Source organism: Perognathus longimembris, chromosome 10 (assembly GCF_023159225.1).
Source record: "Perognathus longimembris pacificus isolate PPM17 chromosome 10, ASM2315922v1, whole genome shotgun sequence".
Classification (NCBI taxonomy): domain Eukaryota; kingdom Metazoa; phylum Chordata; class Mammalia; order Rodentia; family Heteromyidae; genus Perognathus; species Perognathus longimembris.
Window position 1 is genome coordinate 66,674,223 of NC_063170.1, and position 20,224 is coordinate 66,694,446.

Below are 20,224 nucleotides of genomic sequence, written 5' to 3' on the forward strand. Positions count from 1 at the left end.
TGGTCCACCTCGGCTTGCTCTGAGGACTCTTTTTCTTCAGTGGGGAGACCCTTGGCTCCTGAGATGTTGCAACATTCATTGATGGCAGGGCTCAAAAAGTTTTATAAAACCAAGAATGTCCCCCCTTACCCCGCCGTGTAATCAGAGGATTCCATAGCAGCATAAACATTACAGCACAATAAAAGACATGTGCAGGTCATCCTGTTTCCTGATTTTTACAGAGAGAAGAGAAAAAAAACTGTCCCAGGCCTCACCATTTACAAATGTCAGAGAAAGATGTGTATCTTAGGCCTGCCTCCAGTTCACTGTGAAGAAGTTAGTCCTCCTTATGCATATTTTAGGATGATTTCTGCTTCTTTCTTTCTTCTTTGTCTCAATAAGCTTGATTGTGGTCCTCAGCTACTTTAGTAAGAAATTCTATTTAGCTCTAGGAGCTTTCTCCACATCAGTAGAATACAATTTAATAACTCTGACCTTCACATTGACTTGAAGCATCAATTTAAGGAATGATAATAGAATGTCCTAAAAGCATTGCCACAACGTCACCAAGTATTTAACTTCCTCTTATGAATAGAGTGGGGAAATGGCCCATTTAGTCTCCATCAGTCGCTGGCCACCTTTTCCTGCATCTCAAATGAATGAGGAAAATCTCGAGCCTAAATTGGTTCTACTTATCTCTCTTTTAGCTCATCCGACCAGATGGCAATACTTCCAAATGTAACTTGAACAGATTCGGTGTCTTGGATAAGATCTGAAATAAGTACGATATAATGTGTTCTATATAAAAGTATGCCCCTACCTAGATCTACTGATTTCCAGAAGAGAAATGGAGGTAAGGCGTATGTTGTAAGGATGGAGCAGCACACACTTCCCTCTGCAAGGGGATGTTAGCTTTTGAGATCCAGGTTCCTGTCTTAAGCCTGTGTGAGCCCAGGACTCCTTTGGAAGTGACACTATGTGATTTCTGAAGCAGAGGGTTTTGCAAGGTTATGTTGGGATTTTTTATTGTAAAGACAGTTTAAATGCTGGAAATAATGCAACCAATTGCAAGTACTGAGGTCCCAGGCCCCAGCCAAGAATCTTCCTGATAGCCCCAAGCAACTCTCAGCCATGTGTTCTGCAAGCTGCCTGGGCTCATGTGACAGGACCAGAGCAACTCTCTCCTCCTTGTCCCTGATTAGACTGTGAGCATCCCCTCCTTCTTGTTACTGCACTGAGATAGAGGACGGCTTGTAGGGATGCTGTAGGTCTGTCATGGCACGTCTACAGCAGAAAATCTGTCAGGTGAAGGCTTTCATGCAGAGAACGCTTCCATCATCAGAGCAGTCTACATCCCAGCCCTTCCCTGCTTAGAAGGAAAGAGCTTTCATTCCCATATTCACATCTGGGAGAGATTTCAGACCCACATACTGCCCATCACCCATCCCCTGCTCATGCTACCAACTTGCCCACTATCCCCATCTCTTCTACCTTATTACACATGCATTCTGATGGTCCTAAGAATACCTTTTGTAAATCTCTCAGGGAAATCCTCTCCTGTTTCTATATCTATTGTTGTTACTTTAGACTTGATCTTTTATTTTCTTTTTGGACATAGAGTTTGTTGAACACAAGCCTTCCTTTTTCCTTTTCAAGAATTTCAGGGATACTGCTAAAAAGGGAGTTGTAGCTGCCGGGGGTGGGGGGGGGGGGTGGGGGGCGGGGAGGGAGGCGGCAGAGACCTGGAAATAATAAGCCTGTTGCAATACAGAATCCATTGAGAAGGCCAAAGCCACACAGTAAGCTGTGAGAATTCATCACTTAAATAAAGTATGCAGCTCTACATCCTTAATATTTTTTAACATGAACTTTAATGAGAATGGAAAGGGCATGACAAGAATCATGTCTCTCTCAAAGACCGTAAGAAGGGAGAGAGATTATTTGATGGGTCTATTCTGATGAATATTTAGCTGGTGTATGTGTGAGTTCCTTTGGAGCCCCAGGCTTCTAGAACACTTCTTTCCTTTCCTCTCAAAGACTATGAAAAGTTTGAGTCATTACTTAATGAATAGATGCCATAGAATTAAAAGCAAAGCACCAGGAATTCCAGTACGCAATGTATAGGAGACGAAAAGTAACTGAATATTAATGTCCCCCTGCACACAATCAAGATTCCTGTTTCTTGCTAATGACCTGTGGAGTCCACATTTCCTTTCGTAGACTTGGAAAGTTTGCGAACAGCAGAAAGCCAGTCCTGGAAGCTTTCTGTTGCTATCAGTGTTGCTTTTGTGGCTATTTCTCCATGCACTGAGAAAGTGTGTGTATTGATTCACCCGCACAGAGGGCTGACGAGATCTCTGTGGTGATGGAGTAGGTGCTTTTGTGGCCCATGGGGATGCATTCTCTCATTAACAGGGGAAAAATGACACGGTGCCTTTGGCCACATGCGGGCCTGGCTTTTGACTCAAGTCGATAGAATCAACATAGCATTCCAAGGTGATTACCTCCTACTCCCAACATGAGCTGTAGTCTGTGTTTTGAAAAACACAGGTTTTCTACCAATGGGCAAACCAGCATTCGATACCAGTTAAGAGAATGATTGGTGAGCTGACAGAGACACGAGACCAGATAATGGAAGGCTTGTACTCTGCCTGGACTTGAAAGACCAACAAATAAAACATTGGTGACATTTTTAAAAAGAAAAAAAAAAAAAGCATCCTATCGTATCTCAGCCTTTTTGTTAAGATCAAATGTAAGAGTCATTACAATCTAATTAAGCATTCAAAGCCAGAAGTACAGAACTGTCTATCATATACTCTATTACCTACCATCGAAAGGGATTGACACGTCATAGAAGGAGATTGAGTAACTGGCTTAGATTGCATATATATTAGCAGGGAACCTGGTATTTAGACCCATTCTAGAGGACTCCAACGCCGTGGCTCAGCACTGTTCTCCTTACTATGCTAGAGTGACTGGGACAGGTGGACCTCTGTATGCCTTGTCATCTGCAAAACCAGATGCACCTGTGGCTCTTCCCACCTCCCTCTCCCACCTCCACTGCTATGATGACATTGTGGACTATTCTCTGATTCCTTTGTCACTGTAGCCTTCGTGCAAACTCATGGCTTCTGGTCTTAATGTATGTCTTGGTAATTGTTCTTCCATCCAATCAACATGTATACACATTTGTGTACATATTTCATATATATATATATACACACACACCTATATATTCAGAAACTCCATAAATGGATTTATCTTGAAAGTTGACTTTGATGTTTAATTGTATCAAAATAATTGGTTAAATCTTTAAGATGGACATCAAGAAGGATTGAGAAATCAGACTGTTTATGGGGCATCTTTTAGACACTGGTAAGCATTTTACGCTGATTACCATATAAAGAAATTTAGAAATAATCAGCTCAAAAGACTTCTAAATGCAATCAGCAGAGAAGTGCACATCTACATAAACCTTTTTTAATTTTTTTGTTTACTTTCTTGGTTATTTTTAATTATACACCCTTTAAAAATAATTTCTTAGTTTTAAAATGGTTTTCGTTGCCACCGTTTAAAGTTAGAAACTAAAACAATGAAACCACCATCACCATCATCATTATTGTCATTCTCATCAAGCAGAACTGGGAAAATTTAATGTGGTCTCCAAAATAAAATTATATGTGTAGTTTTTGTTCCCCTGAAGGGGAACTTTCCAGAATAAAATGCTAAGAGATATTGAGAAATAGAACTAAAGGAGAAGACGGGTTATCTTTCTGCTTTGTATCTTTAGCCATGATTGATAGAGATCATTTGGAAGGAATTGTTGAAACAATGAGGCTTTCTGTGATTGGTCAGATTCATCTCGGGTGTCCCCTGATGGGACAGAAATTCACTTAGGAGGTCAGCACAGCACTCTTCCCCTGCCATCTCCGAGGGTGATTTCAGAGAGGAAGGGCAGAACACAGTCCCACAGGCCGGGGTTCCACTCAGAAGAGAAGCGGGGGGTATAGGAAAACCCTTCTAGAGAAGACATTCTATCTCTGCTTCCTAGCCACAGTGGGGTGAATTGTTTCCCTCTGCCACACCCTCCCCTACAATACTCCTCCACCTCACCCCAGGCCTGGAAACACAGAAACCCTACCATGGACTGAAACCTGGGAAACCCTGAAACCAAAATAACTCCTTTCTTTCTTCCTTGGTTCTTGCCGGGGGTGTTTTCACCCAGCAGAAAGATGTCTCCAGCCTGCCCCTTTGCAGCTCTCCCCACTCACCCCTAGCACAGGAGATGGGAGGAATCCAGCTCAATGCTGAGCTCTACCTTTTCTCATCACCCTCAGGAAGTGCTGGCACCCCGGTGATGTTTAACAAGAATGGAGATGCACCTGGGCGCTATGATATCTTCCAGTACCAGACAACCAACACCACCAACCCGGGTTACCGCCTAATTGGGCAGTGGACGGACGAACTTCAGCTCAATGTGAGTCTACCCATTTCTCTTCTTTCCTTGTCCAACTGATATACTGGCTTCCGGACTGCTTCCTGAGCTCGATGACTCCTGCATGTTTGTGAGGACACACGAGCAAGAGCTTGCAACTTGTTATCTCCATCTTCAGTGACGGAAGCACCTGTAATAAGGGAGCAGGGATGGTGGCAATGAATGACAGGAACTGAGCATTGAGTGTGTGCTTTAGAGGTGTCATTCATAGGTGTTGTCTCATTAAATCTGAGCTCTCATTCCATCAATGACAAGTTATCTGCTTGTACTCTTACATGATCCTTTCATAGACTTTTCCTTCTCCTTTCCTTTCCCCTTCCTGCCTCCTTTAACCTTTCCCTTTCTTTCCTTTCATGATATCTTTTTTCTTTTAACATTCTTAGCACATTTGTTTTGTCCTGTTGGATTTTCAATGGATTGCATGAGACTGGTGAACATTAGGAAGTGAGTTTGTTTACTTGATCTGTTGTTTCACGTGTTAATCTCACCCAGAAATGTCTTCACGGGTACAGTGGCTTAATCTCTAGGCACTTTTTGGCCCAGACATATAAGTTACCCATTATAGTCCCTATCTCAGGAAAAGGTGTTTGTTTGTTTGTTTGTTTAATGTTTTTATCAAAGATGAAAATTGTATGATTGGCTTTCATGAGTGTATAATTTAGGAATCACTCTGGGCAGTCATCGAGAGCAAGGTAGCTTGGCAGTGAAAAACAGAATCAACCCATGTCTCAGAGTAAAGGATGGGGGTTTGGTTCCTAGTGTCTACAAAGAGATTATGTACGCCGGAAGTGGTAACATTGCAGCGCCACTCAACTAATTTGCACATTGCCCTGCCTGGCTTTACTTGCTCCGGGTCAGTTCTTCCTCTCCTGAGTTTAGTCATCCAACTGAACCGACACCAAGAGAGAGTGCAAAGGATTGTGACAGGTATCCAAGAATGGATGGAGCCTGACACTAAGTACTATCCGTGGCTAAGATGAATACTAAGGCCCAAAGAGAAAAAAAGCACCTGAACTTATTCCATACACAAGGCATAGTACAACTGTGTGAAAGGAGAGCATAAAAGCTGAATAAACATGAAACTCCAAAGAAAAAATCTTAGATGGAATGATCAAAAGCAGGATGAAGGCATGTGCTGTGTTATAGATGCCAATAATGGCAGTCCTCTGGGGACAGGGGCAGGAGAATTGCACATTTGAACCCAGCCCGGGCTCCAATAGTGAAGACCTGCTTTCAAAAACTAAAACACAGAAAACAGAAAAGGAAGGAGGAATGGGAAAGGAAGCAAAGAAAGGAAGCAAGGAAAGAAAGAAGAGAGGGAGGGACAGAAGAAAGGATGGAAGGAAGGAAGACAGAGATGGAGGGAGGGAGGAGAGGAGAGAGGGAGGGAGGAAGGGAGGGAGGGAGGGAAGAACTTAACTGACTGGCTAACTAGAAAAGGGCACCTTTGTGTTACCCAGATGGGTTGACCAGGTTAAGATCTATGGCATGTCTGAAGTTACAGGTATTATTATAAAATCAAGGAGATGAAATTAAATGGATATATTAATCTCCTGTAGCATAAGACTTGCCACAAGGTGATATTTCAGGTGATGAATGCACACAGGATTTGCACCTCTCACTTGAGAGCCTCTGAAATGATCTGAAAGTCCTTAAACTGATTTGATGATCTGTCTTTAAAACTGACTTTACTTTTCTTTGTATAGTTTAGATTTTATTCCTTTTGAAAATTGAATTTGACTGGCCATTCAAGGGGTTTTTATTGTTAGGTTTGGGTGGGGACTATCTTTACATTTTTATTAGCATATATACAGAGTTATTAGCATAAGAAAGGGTTTCATCTGGATATCTCCATACCTGTACACAATGCACTCTGGTCAAATTCCTTCCTTCCCTCCCTCTCCCTCACCCCTGCTGACATGGTAAACATTTTTACTTCTAAGTAGTAGTTAAGGGTATGACTGCATCAAATTTAGGAATGAAAATTACTTTTATTCTTGTGTGTGTGTGTGTGTGTGTATGCCAGTCCTGGGGCTTGAACTCAGGGCCTTGGTGCTATCCCTCAGCTTCTTTTGCTCAAGGCTAGTGCTCTATCACTTGAGCCACAGTTCAACTTCAGCTTTTTTGGTGGTTCATCGGACATAAGAGTCTTACAGGAGTTTTCTGCCCAGACTAGATTCGAACTGCAATCCTCAGATCTTAGCCACCTGAGTAGCTAAAATTATAGGTATGAGCCACTGGCACTCAGCATGAAATGCTGGAAAGATCAAGAATTGGAAGTGGGTAGGAGTAGGAATAGAAAGACCAATTAAGAATCTACTGTAAGCCGGGCACCAGTGGCTCGCACCGGTAATCCTTGCTGCACTCAGGAGTCTGAGATCTGAGGATCATGGTTCAAAGATAGCCCCGGCAGGAAAGTCCATAAGACTCTTATCTCTAGCTAACTGCTGGCAAACCAGAAGTGGTGCTGTGGCTCAAAGTGACAGAGCACTAGCCTTGAGAGGAAGAGCTCAGGAACAGCGCCCAAGCCCAGAGTTCAAGGAATCTACTGCAGGCCAATCAAAATAGGATAAAATGGTGACATAATTCACCAACTTCAATGTGCCCTTGAGTCATCTGGACGCTTCTAACACCCAGAAAGTGAAGTCCCTAAAGCTGACCTGGTGGTTGGCCTTCCTGAGTCCCCTTTGGGTGGCACTGATGGTTCTCTGTGGACCATGAGGTAATGGCGGAGAGGAAACTGCACCTGTGGTGGAGGTGCTTTCCTTGAGGGGCGTGTACTTGCTGTCAGCCCTGGGTGAGGAAGTGTGCTGGAACTGGGGACATGTCAAGACAATACTTAATTGGGATTTTTATGATTGTGGGGATTTCTTTAAATATACAAGACCCAAAAGGAAATTGATTTAAACCAGAAATGCAGGCAAGAGTTTTGAACTACAATTTAAAAACAAAAGCTCAGTTTTGAACCAGTAAATGAGAAGGAAAACAGAAAGGCAGATAAACTGAGGCCTTGGACACTGTATAGAAAGTGACGCATTTCCATTCCCACTGCTGCCAATGTAACCTACCTACAATCATGGGTTTCATATGCCTAGAGAGTTGGTTTCACCCATGGGCTCTGGGTCTCTGGAAGCTAGAGGAGAAGCATGGACTGGATGTAGTTAAGCGGTTCTGTTCTGTCCTGCTGAGCACTCTGCGACAGGAAGGAAGAGCAGATCATCCACCTGAACCTCAGGGGAAGGCAGAAAGGTATGCTGGGAATTGAATGTAAGACAGAAGGACAGTCATGAATGGAGACATTTTTAAAGGAGTGACCAATTGGGTAAATTCAACTAGAGTGGTAAGTAGTTCTGAGAGATGGTCCCCCTGCGTGCACTCTGTTGAATGCAGGACTTGATGGATGGGAATGGCATAAAACAGAAGGCGTGGTACCCACAGGACACCTGCCTCCCTTCCCCACGCAGATTCAGAGCTATGACCCAAGTCTCCTTCCCAAAGTTGCCGGCCTGTGCAACTGCAGTCAGTCTAGCCATGTTTTGGATATAATTACTGTGATTCTGTTTTTTTTCTCTAAAAAAATATCCGTGAAAGTGGAATTTAGACAAATACCACTTTGTAAGTTGGTTTTTCTTCTCATCAGTGGAACACACAGAAGCATTTCAAGTAACAAATACACTTGCCCACATTTACAAGGACTCAGGGGTACTTTTTCAATTCCCAGTTCTATCTTCTCTAGCAAATGAAATTTGCAGGAGAGCTTTCTCCGGGGTTGGTAATTGCAAATGAGTTTCTGAGCGAGAACGTGCTAGCTTCTCAGAATCTCAGTGTGGTACATCACACCGCTGTTCTGCCTTTCTGATTGCGATGCTCTGGGATATGGGTGCCAAGAAAGGTGCCATTGGCTTCAGCGTCTCTCCTCTACCTTTTCTGCCAGCACTGGTACTTCTGTGGCCTGTGAGGTGATGTATGTGTGTGTGTGTGTGTGTGTCTGTCTGTCTGTCTGTGTGTGTGTACATATATACATATACATATACATATATATATATATAATATTTTTCCTTTCGCAGTTGGGACTCTTGAAGATATAACCCTGTTTTAATTTCTCAGATTCCTATTGTACTGTCCAAGAGTTGTCAGAGCTGTTATTGTGGCTCAAGCCAGTCATCCTAGCTAAGAGATATGTGGAGACCCAGGGATTACAATCTGAGAGACTAGCTCTGGCAACAATGAAGTTCACAAAATTCCATCTCATACTACATAGCAACACCTACTCTCTGATCTTCCAGAAATGTGTGGTGCCTGTTAGCGCTCTCTCTCTCCTTCTCCTCCCTTCTCTGATTTCTGTCCTATAAAAGTTAGACTTTACATCTAGAAATGAAAAGCTTTTTGGAGGCAGAATTCATGTTTTGGTCTTCATTTTGTGTACCAAGAGACACCAAAAGGGCATTTCTTTAGGTGATACTGGGTTTTCTTTAAACTTGTGCTTGCTAGGTGAATTCTATACTGCTGAGCCATGCCTCCAAACCTGTTTTCACTGGCTGTTTTTAGGCTAGGGTCTTGCTTACTATCCACAGAACATGCTTGACTCTGGAGCCTACCTTTAGGCTTCCTGTCATTGCTGAGATGACAGGCACACACTAAGGTGGCCAGCTCTCCTCAACGGAAATGGAGTCTTGTTGACTTCTTCTCCCAGGGCTGTCCTGGAACCTCTGTCCTCTGGGTCCCGGCCTCCCACAGAGCTTGGGATGACAGGCACATGACACTGCACCCAGCTATGTGCTGGGAAGAGGTCTTGAAAGTACCTCTGACCAGTCTAGTCTCAAACCATGATTCTCCTGTTCTTAGCTTTCCAAGTTGCTTGGGTTATAGTTGTGAGCCAATGATGCCAACTCCCCTGCTGTCTCTTTAATGTGAATCATCAGCTGCTCTTCCTCCTTCTGGGAATGGAATATCCTACTTTCCTGTGTAGCTCTGGGCTTTACCCAAAATGCTCTTCAAGTCTCCTCATGGTAACCAATTTAATGTAAGCCAATCAGTGGGGCCATAGTGATTGGGGCGGGCACTCAGACGAGCTTATCCAGTGAGGATAAGCTGTTGGATATCTGCTAGCCAATCCAAGATAACACACTCATAGAAGTGATTAGATTCTTGAAAGCTTAAGGGGAATTGTCTTGAGGTACAGTAGTTGTTACAGGGAACAGAGGTCAGATCTGGGAAAGAAAAACTACTCTACCTGAGATTGCTTGCCACCTAGGAAATCCTTTACTGAAAACCATTTTCAATACTCTCTGGATGGCTCAGTTATCAGTAAATAAAACAACTTCTACAAGATCCTCTCCACTTAAAATCTCATCAACCATAATCATCAAAAATGAAAAAATGAAATAAAATTGGCTCTTATACCCAGGATGGAAAAGAAAGCTAAAACTCCCATTACTAGGCAGATACTTTTTATTTTACATTTCACTAAACTTAGGTGATTAAATATTAATTTCAAAAGTTGTCATTTTGTTAAATATTGAATCTTCCATGATGATTGGAATTTTGACGGTCACAGACATTTAAAGACACAACAATAGTTGATTGCCCAAATCAGCGTTTCATAAAATTACATATCCCCAAATTAACACTTACATGTACTTGCCTATAAAACTACAAATCAGTCTATTGTTTCATAATTGCAACAGGAAAAATGTTTTCAAAGTCTAATCACACCCTAGTTTCCAATAGAGTGGATAAGCTATGGAGAAGAAGCGTTGGTGAAGTAAAGGGAAGATTACTAAAGTGTCAAAATCTTCTTCAGTTTCAGTCTGCAGACTTCCTTTATGAAATCACCTTGTTGCCTATCATAATTCATAGTTTTGCATATAATTTATAGTTTTAGTTTGAATAATTAGGTCTGCAGTCTTTGTAGATGAGCTGATTGAGTGGCTCTGAGTCTCTGTCCTTCCTAGCGGTAAGCCTTGATTACCTGCTTCCTATAGTTACTGTTTAGATGAAATGTATGTACCACACCTGGACCGGTAGCTGATACATATTAAATGTTACCACAACACAAAAGCCACAAAAATAACAATTGCACAACCTTACTTCATCACACAGTCTGAAACCATTCAAAATATCCATTATAGTGCTGCTGAGATTATTTTCCTTTATATCTCAGCACTTCCTATATTTCTTAACCTACAGCAGAAATAGTTGGTTAAAGGTTTGATGGATGAGTACCCCAACAGTTGGATTACACAGATAAGGTAATGGCAGAAAATGTGTTCCCTTTGATGTGGTATTTCAAGGTCTGTTGGATGGATGGATGAGAAGATATATACAGACTTTGGTCCCATTCAGTGTTGTGTGTGACTCAGCTAATCCATTTAAGAACTTGATTTATCACAAAGCTTCCTCTATACCTTAAGTCCTCTGTTAGGTTCATCCAATTGCAAAGATAGGCTGCTAGGGTCTTTGAATGATAAAGCAGGTCAGAAGAAAAGGAGACAAAAAAAGGATAAAATAATTGGATTTAGTTTGGCCCAGATTGCTTTTTGTATTTTTAGAAACATATCAGTGATTATTTGAGACTGTGGAGTAGAATTACTGTTCTTCAAGGATCAAATGGAAGAGCCACTAGGTACTTGGGCTTTGTTGAAGTGAGCTCATAATCAAATGAATAAAGCCAGTTGCATCTGCTACCTTCCTTTCTATACTCTTAATGCTACCTTACAGGAAAAGCCAAAACAAAGGGACTTAAAGTCAGATAGATTTGGTGTCTTATGGTTCTGTGCAGTTACTAACTCTTTGGATGTGAGCAAAGGACTCTCTGGAAGATAGCACCAGAATGACAAAAGTGACTTCCATTTGTCAGCACCTTGGATCTGAACTTTTACAAAGGGTATTTACAATTCACCAGTAACATCTCCTCCTTATTTTTCAGCCAAACTAAGAGGAAACACCCTCATCTGACGATAGTAGAAATGCTTAGTCAATGGCTTGCCATTATTTTCACAAATTGGTAAATTACTTATTTTTTTTACCTCTCTTCAAAAGGTCAGCCCTAACAATACTATTCCATTAATCTCATGCAGCCAGGATTGGTGGTGGTGGTAGTAGCAGTGTGGCAGTAGTAGCAGACAGGTATCTAAATCTCTCTACTTACCACAAAGGCCCACCACTTCCTGCTACCTGATGCCCATTTAAGTCCACTCTCTTCAACATAATATCCCTCACTCCCAATCCATTCCATTTTATCCACTAACCTAAACTAGACTTAAGGTATATGGCAACCTATTTCCACTAATTTGGTCTGAGTTATATACTTAAATTTTTATTCTAGTCTGAGGAAATTGGTTTTCCAAAAATGAACAGTACTAGATCAATAGACTTAATAACCCCAAACATCCGTGAGTAGGTAATAATACTTTTTTTTTTATAGAAAGGGTCAATAAATGCAGCCTGAAAGAGAAAGATGCTTCTGTTTGGAAACAGACATCTGTACACATTCTAAATAATGCTGGGAATGGAAAAATGTTTTGTCAGCATGTGGTCTAGTAATCCATAGCATAGAGCTGTGTTCTTTTACAAACATCTGGAAGATTAATTATATTTACAGTTATCAATATGGTCCCACAAACATGTACATGAAAGATTCCTAAACCCCTATAAATTCTTGTTTGTGTTGTAGCCATCCAAGCAAATCCCTTTGCATTTATTAATATATTCTATGTTCTGTGGGGAAGATGCTGGATTTCATTATTATTTGCATTTTAGGTTCAGGCAAAATATACATGAAAAAAGAAATAAGATGAATGATCTAGAGAGAGCTTGACTCTTCTCGCAGTCATTGCCAATGCAAAATTATAAAACAAAAGAAAATGTATTTATGTACCATCTGCCTAACTTTTTTTGCCCGAGGAAGCCAAAAACTCTAAAATGACCTGATTATGTTATCATTAAAAGATAGTCCTCATGTATGAAGTGTTTTTGTACAACTGGGAGTTGGTTTTATTAACTAGGACCTCATCACAAGGCCCTATAGGAGTGCTGTACTTGCTATGACTTATCTAAGGAAAGCATGTAACATCATCATGTTAAATCATGGAGATTGTCACCATGACTAGCCAAGTTGTTGAGCAAGTCAACTTCAGAGTGAACAGGTTTATGTGAGCCACCATTTGGGAGTTCTTGGCTCCTCATTCACAGGATCCATACCTTTGGGCCTTTAGTGGGGAAGAACATCGTAGCACGGAGTACACAGAGAGAGAGAGAGAGAAGGGAAGAAGAGGCGTGGAAGGCCCCGAATCTCCTTTCAGGGCATGCCTCTAGATAGCTCCAAGCTCCTCTCAGCACTTTTGGTGCCATTTAATAATTTTTATGTTCTAGGAAGTCTTTTTTCATTCCAAATTCTCATTGTGCTTTTGCAGTACTGGACATTGAACCCAGAGCAAGTTCTATACCAATAAGATAGGTCTCCAGTCTCTCCTAGTTCTTAGATCGTCTATAGAGTTGCCTACATAGACTTCAGCCAAGCATTTTTATCAACACTTTTAGTGGTTTACTGAGCTGAGCTATTCGATAGATAGATGTTCTGTTTCCATTCCTGGCAAAACCAAGAAAAGTAGAGAACCCCCGCTCAAGTAGCATCTCAGGGATAAAGAGTTCTAGGATCACAAAGTGATGCCAAAGGCACGGGAAAGTGACGTGGCTCAGGGAGAGAGTTCCACTGAGCTCAGCTTGTTCTCACGCCCCCTGCAAACAGTATATCCCAATTTATATGTAATAAATAGAACTCTAGTGTAAGAGCAAAAGAAAGAGCTTCAAGATCGACTCCCTGGGCAAAATTGGAGAGAGTGACACTTTTCACTTGGTCTCCGTCCAGCCTCACCTTTAGTGCCCACTTGTTATGCCTTGTATCTTGCAGTATTCCCCCAAAGTTCCCATGCAGAAGGCTTGGTCCCCAGTGGAACAGTGTCCAGAGCTGGGATCTGTGGAAGGTGACTGGATGATCAAGGCTCTGGGTTCATAGATGGATTAACCCCATTGCGGAATGCACATCTGAATGGACTATTGGGAGGTGGTGGGAAATGTAGTAGTTCAGGGTATAACTGGAGGAAGTAGGTCATGTAAGGAAGGGCCCTTGAAGGATGTGTTTTGTTCCCAACACCTTCCTATCGCTTTCTCTCTCTCCATCTCTCTGACTCTCTCTAATTCCCTCTCCCTGGAGCCCTCTCGCTCTATCTGAGTCTTAAGTGTGTGCATCTTCCTTTTCCTCATGCTCAGACTGCTATCACACCATAGGTCCAAAAGCACCTGGGCCAGCCAGGAGCTAACACCATGAGCCATAAACCTTTCCTCTTTAAGTTAGCTTGCCCCAGGCATTTTGTCACAACAATGAAAAGCCAAGTACCACTCCATTTCCTGCCTTTCTGTAGTGCAGTATATCTATCTGATCATGCCAACTAATTTCTACCCTCCTTCCACTTTCAGCACCAAATAGTATAACCTCTGAACAAGGTCAACCTTGCCTATACCCATTGCTTAAGCAAGCCAGCTCTATAATTGATACAGCCAAAGCTCTCCACATTCCAAGTGTAGCCTTAGTCTGACGGAGTCCATTTCTGTGGTCACCCTACCTGGAAACCCCAGCCCCATCCTCTCTCATTGAAATGACTTTTCCATGGGATATTTTGCTCTGGTTAGTTACCTTTCTTGCTCACATTTTGTATATCTACAAATCACTTCTGTGGAAAAATCTATAACTAAGAAAAGTAACTATTCTCCACTCCCACCCCTCAAAAAAAAAAAAAGCACATTTAAATGAGCAACAATCCCCTGCCCAGCCATCTCCTACCCCCACCCCCACTGTCCACATTCACAATTTCCTGTTCTGGAAACATGTTCTGGCTGATAGTGCACAGCTGTACAGCTAATTTCCCATTGTTCAAAATTAAAGTGGCTTCTGTGTGTGTGTTTTTTTATGCTAAGTCTTACAAGCTTCCATTAGCCTGACTGTGGAACCCAATGAGAAATCTCTGTCCTGCTGGGAGCTGGGATGAGAGAAACCTGAGGGGGAGAGGAAGGGGTTCCTCAAGCTAGCTCACTTCGCCTGTGGTGCCTTGGCGGCAACTCCATAGCTCTCCCAGCCAGGAGCTGCGTCGTCTGGCAGCGCCTCCAGTAAGTACTCAGCTATTCATGCAGAGGGAGTATTTCCAATTGCTCTACTGAACAATTGCTCTCATCTTTCCAAAGATGACAGTGAGAAAGAAGTAACAAGCTCAGAACAAGAAAGACGGCAAAAAAAAAAAAAAGGATGTGGTGAGAGAATACAAAGAAGTCTAAATTTCTCATAAATAACAAATGTGTTCATGATGGATTGTGTGGCGATACTGTAAGGGGGCCTTCAGGATGACTGAAGGGGACGCACAGGCCTTTATCTTAGCAGGGGAACAGGATGTCTGACATTGGAAATCACACTCTGAGAGCAAGCGTTTACCTGTTGATGGATATACATGAGAAAGGGAAGTGGCTTTCGGGAAATTGCCCTGAAATCATGTATGCTGCAATAAGAAGCGAATGCCAAAGTTTGGTAAGCAATCAGTTACATGATCTGTGGGCATAGCTCCTGAGAGTTAATTTTTCCCCATCTACGGTGTAGATCACCTTGGCTTATAAATGCCAGTTGGCAGGATTCAATCCACAGTGCCAGGCGAGGGTGAGGAGGGCGGAGACAAGGGGTGGGGACCCATCCTGCCTTGGGTGTCTCATCACTGTCATTGTTACACAAATGAGTGTCATTGCCACTTAGACTGACTGCCTGCCTTGAAAGATTCCTGAAAGATTGCTGATGCGCTCTCTAGTCATTACCTGACTACAAAGTGGCAAAACTCCTGAAGATTTCTTGGCTGCCTTGCAGATTTTCACTGTCAAGTCTCTTATTAGGTGTGTTCAGGATTGAGAGCATTTTTATAAGGTCTATTCAAGATTTAGGGACTCCCGTGGAAATGCCTTTCTTTCTGGGTCTCTGCTCTATAGTTAATTCTGTTTTTGAAAGTATCTGGAGATGTAATGAAGGTGGCAGATTATTCTTAAATAGAAAATATGGTGGTGTCAACGTGATTTCTGTGTTCACTGCCATGAAGTCTGCAGTATTCCAGGGAGAGGGTTAGAGTCCATACTGAATGCTTGAGAATGAAATTGTACAGTGGGAAAACGTGGATCTCTTCTCTGGCAATGATTTTCCTCAACATGTTTTGCAACCGCAGTTTGGATAGAAGGATTGTAGTGGAGTTGACCAAAACATGTCTGAGGCTGGTATGGTAACACATTCCTGTAATCTCTCTTACTCTGGAGTCAGAGGCAGGAGGATGTTGACTTTGAGACCAGCCTGGGCAGTTAGTGAGAACCTAACTTGAAATGATAGAAACAAAAGGGATTGGGGGAGTGGGGAGGTCTCAACTGGTAGAACACTTCCCTAGCAAACATGAACCCTGCATTCACACTTCACCACCGCAAAAACAACTCATTTGGTGAGCATCTGGAAGCCGGTGAGACACCGGAAGTGAAGAGCAAGGCTCCACAGTGAAGAGATCATTTCCACCTGTAAGACGCTGGGTTGGACCCTTAGCATCTCCAAAGACATAAAATAATAATAAAAGACAACAGAACATGTCTGTCTTAAAGTTTAAAAAACATGGCAGCTATTGGGAAGGAAAAAAATAGGAGGATCACAGTCTGATGCCTCCTGGACTAAATCATATGACCAGACTGGCAAAACTACTAAAAGCAAAATGACGGATTGCAGCTCAAGTGGTAGAGCTCTTACCTAGCACCTACAAGAACATGAGTTCAAACTCCAGGGTGACCAAAAGCAAAACACGCATGCCACAGAATCAGATGTTCAGCTGCCTCAAAGGCATACCATCCCCTAATCATAGCTCAAGATCACCCCTCAAGCAAAGCAAGACAGAAACAGAAGTCTTCTCCAGACAGAGTCCAAGCTACTGTGAACCATCCATCGCCCACCCTTCCCATTCTGCTATCTGCCTTGATCTTCCCCACCGTCCACTCCCATGCCAGCTGCCTGCCACCATGAATCAGAGATCAGATACGAAGGCCACCATTTTCCAAGGGACCCAGGAGGATCTGACTAGAATAATCAGACTTAATATAATAGCATCAGGCTAAAGCAATATCTTCACAAACAAACCGATATGAAGCGTAAGGCTTAGGGGCTTTAACTCTCCCGTCTCCTCTCATCTGATGGTTTCTTTCAAAATGTATACCTTTTATTTCCTCTCTGTGCCATGATGTTCACAAAGAAGACTCATCCTACATTTCTCCTGAGGATCCACCTTTTGAAACGCAATGTGGCTATTTCTGTCTTCCTCAGAAGCCTGAATCTTCCAATTAAAAAAAAACAAAACAAACAAACAAAACAATCACATACAAATACATTTACCTTAGCTCACATCATTTCTTTTTTAATCTAAAGGATAGTAACTTCTCCAAGGGACTTTGGGGCTAGAGCCCCACCCAAATCTCAGAAAAGAAGACTTCACCTGTGGGGGTAAAAAAATAATACTCTCTACTTTAAAGCCAGAGCTTGGCAGTCCTTGCTTAATCGTTGTGCCTCTGTAGCCCTTTCCGTCATCTTCCTTACTTCGGCTCACCGAACCTCACACTGACACAAGCTTTGCAGCAACCATGAATTTTTCAGGTCTGTCTTTCTCATGCCAACTGGAGAGCGAGCTCAGAGAAGACCTGATTGGTGGCAGGACCATCTGTTTCGGCCGTCTCCGTTGCATGTCCTCCCTGCTAAGCTCAGGGCTCTGCTGTCTTCAGCTCTGGACTGTGAGGAAAGAACCGGCTAGGTAATTGTTCACGGCGTTAAAGATGTGGGTGGGTTTTTGTTTCTTCGGTTGAGAGATGAATGGGGCATTTTGAAAAGGGAAGAGAAGAGAAAGAGTCATGGATCTAATCAGGAAATATCTTCACTCCTGTTCTTCTCCCTTTTTGCCAAGAGGCTTAGATTCCAAACATTTAAGGATCTGTAAGGGTTGGGGACAAATTAATGAGTACAAGCATCACCCACCATCTGCCAGAGATGGGGCAGGAATGCCCCCTACTGAATTAACCCCTAAATTCCTGGATCATGGGAAGATGGGGGATGTAGAGCAGGGTGGGGGGAAGGGGGCAATAAACACTCTGATTATTCACCAACTGGTGTCTAGGCATTTCCATATGTTAGCCACTCACCCTGGCGCTCATGCATATGGCTGATGATTAGTCCTAGCTCTGCCCATCTTCCAGAGGTGTACAATCACCCATCAAAAGACAGCTCTTATTTTACTCAGTCCATAGAATCTTCCTTCATTCCCAGTGGGCCTCTACCATTATCTGCAGACCACCGTGAACGTGACCTTATGGTGTCATTCTAGCTACGTGGGAGAATGGCAGCTGGGGGATTGAGGTTCAACGCCTACACGGGCAGAGAAGTCCACAAGACTCCATCCCTAAACCATCGAGAAAACACCAGGCTGGAGGCATGGCCCACGTGGGAGAGCACCAGCTGAGCGAGCAAGCAAGATTCTGAGAGGAGGATTTGGGGGTGGTGCCAGCCAATGGGGAAGGGTGAGGGGAGACCAGCACAGCACAATGTCTGATTGTGCTCCAAGTATGTCAGCATGCATATAAAAGTTTCCTGCCAGGCAGCCCAAGAAGCCTCCTATGCCTACTCCAAACACCCTTCCAGAAAACCCATGATAATAAAAACCAAAAGAGCAAGATCAAAATCTAACTCATAGGACCTCCTGGAGAGTTACCAAGTAATAAGTAATAAGTAATAACCACTAAGATTATTTAATGGCTTGCTAATTCTTAAGTCACGATGCTGCCTAACTTGCTTAACCTTCATAGTTCACTCAGTAAGATAGGTGCTGCTTTTAGTCTAATTTTATAATCGAGAAGCTCAAGGTCTCCAACAGACCTAGTAATGATGTTTGGTAGAGAATAGGATGACAAATAAGCCCAGATATCTTTTCTCAGAGTCCACATTCGTAACTACCTTGGAGAGCACCTTTCTATGAGGCAAAGAACACAAGCTGGGCTAAGAAGAAATTTACTTCACATTAAAGTTGGCTCTGACACATAGTCTTACTTCGCCTCCCTGACAACTCATGTGAACCTAGAAACAGACCTTCCCAAACAAACAACGTGATCTTTTTCTTAAGTTAAACCATGCGTTGGCAGGGCATAATGGATCCTGTGTTCCTCAGACACACATGCAATCATTAGTCAAGAGCCTTGTCTCAGGAGGGCTAATGTGCGCTGCTTTGTTCTCCAAGCTCTTGGGAGTCTCAGACAAAGTCAGGGAGACAGTCTCATCCGTCACAAACCCTAAGCAGGCTGTACAGATGCTCAGAGTCCTCCACCTCAGGAGGAACGATGAAAATCAAGCACACACAAGGCAGCCCAGGGCCCCTCAAGACCACTGCCAGGTCCTCCAGCCTCCCACACAGTGGCTCTTTCAGATTCCGGCTGCAGGAATGAAGATCAAGAGCCGCAAGAGCTTTAGCCCAGAGCAAGGAAGTATATAACATCTCCACTATGGAAGGGAAAATGGTGGCACATAAGCAAGCTTCAAAGCAATTGGACCAAAATTGAGACTTGGAGTTTTGAGTTATATCAGCAAGCCCTCGAAGGCGCTGAGGTTTAGCACAGGTCTGATGTGGCCACGTCACACACCTCACCCATGGCTAGAAAGGAAATAAGCAAAGTGGAAGTCCATTGAGACTGTTGCTCTTTCCTTGGTTGCACTTGGTACATAACAATTCCTGAGGGTGTTAAATATAGACCTTACAGAGAGATGGGAGTTCAAAGTTCATAGGACATTTCCATCACTACAACTGATGTTGACATGGAAGATACCAAAGCCTGTTACCACCACCAAATACTCTATTCAAACACCATCGCTCAGGGCCAAGAGAGAATTCTCCTATTGAGGAGCTGTGGCCCACCCACAGAGAATCAAGAGCCCGCAATCGGCATTTACTGAAGGATCCAGAGCTGAACAATGTAACACAGTGTGGTCTAATGAGCACATGCCCATGCAAATGCAGATTGCATAATCGTTTCCATGATGATCGGCACGACAGAGGTATAGGGAGGTGATTAATACACCGCTGATAACTCCCAAGGTGAGAACAGTGTGGACTTCCATGGGTAAGGCCGTCGGACTCAATTCTACCAGGCCACTGGACTCAATTCTAAAGAAGAAATCATCTCACAACTGTGTTCTTGTTGAAGCAGGAACAAATACAGATGTTCATTTTATAGACATCAAATTCAGAGAGTAAAGGTGGAGTTGAGCCCTAGGTTTTCTAGCAGGCTTCGTGCCAGCGATCTGGGATAATAAGGCCTCAGTTTCCTCAATTGGAAAAGGGGCTCTGCTTCGGCAGTTAATGATGGTTCTTCTCGCTGCGTGTCTCTGCAGCTCCAGATGCTTTCCGATGACTTGGTGGCGAGAATCCTGGTTATCTGTGCCATGTTTTCATAGAAGATGGGGAGTTTTGCGCAGTGTGTCTGTTCACCTGGCCTTGGCTATGGGCACGGCCCTGATGGGCGCCCCAGAATCTGTGGAGGTGCCCACAGCACTTCAAAGGTCAAAGCATTTGACTGATGAGAAATTAGTATTTCACAGTGCGGAAGGAAGTCGGGCCTGGAAGCCCAGTGAGCCCAGCCGAGTGTGCTCATCCCACTGAC

General features: G+C 43.1%; 1 protein-coding gene across 3 annotated transcripts in view; it reads left to right on the forward strand.

Moving 5' to 3' along the window:
• Positions 1–20,224, forward strand: part of Grm7 (glutamate metabotropic receptor 7) — a 547,225-nt gene that overhangs the window by 382,181 nt on the left and 144,820 nt on the right. For all 3 annotated transcript variants that reach the window (XM_048356200.1, XM_048356199.1, XM_048356201.1), the window contains exon 7: positions 4,317–4,456. In XM_048356200.1, coding sequence (XP_048212157.1) covers positions 4,317–4,456 — 140 coding nt within the window. The remainder of the gene's footprint in view (positions 1–4,316; positions 4,457–20,224) is intronic.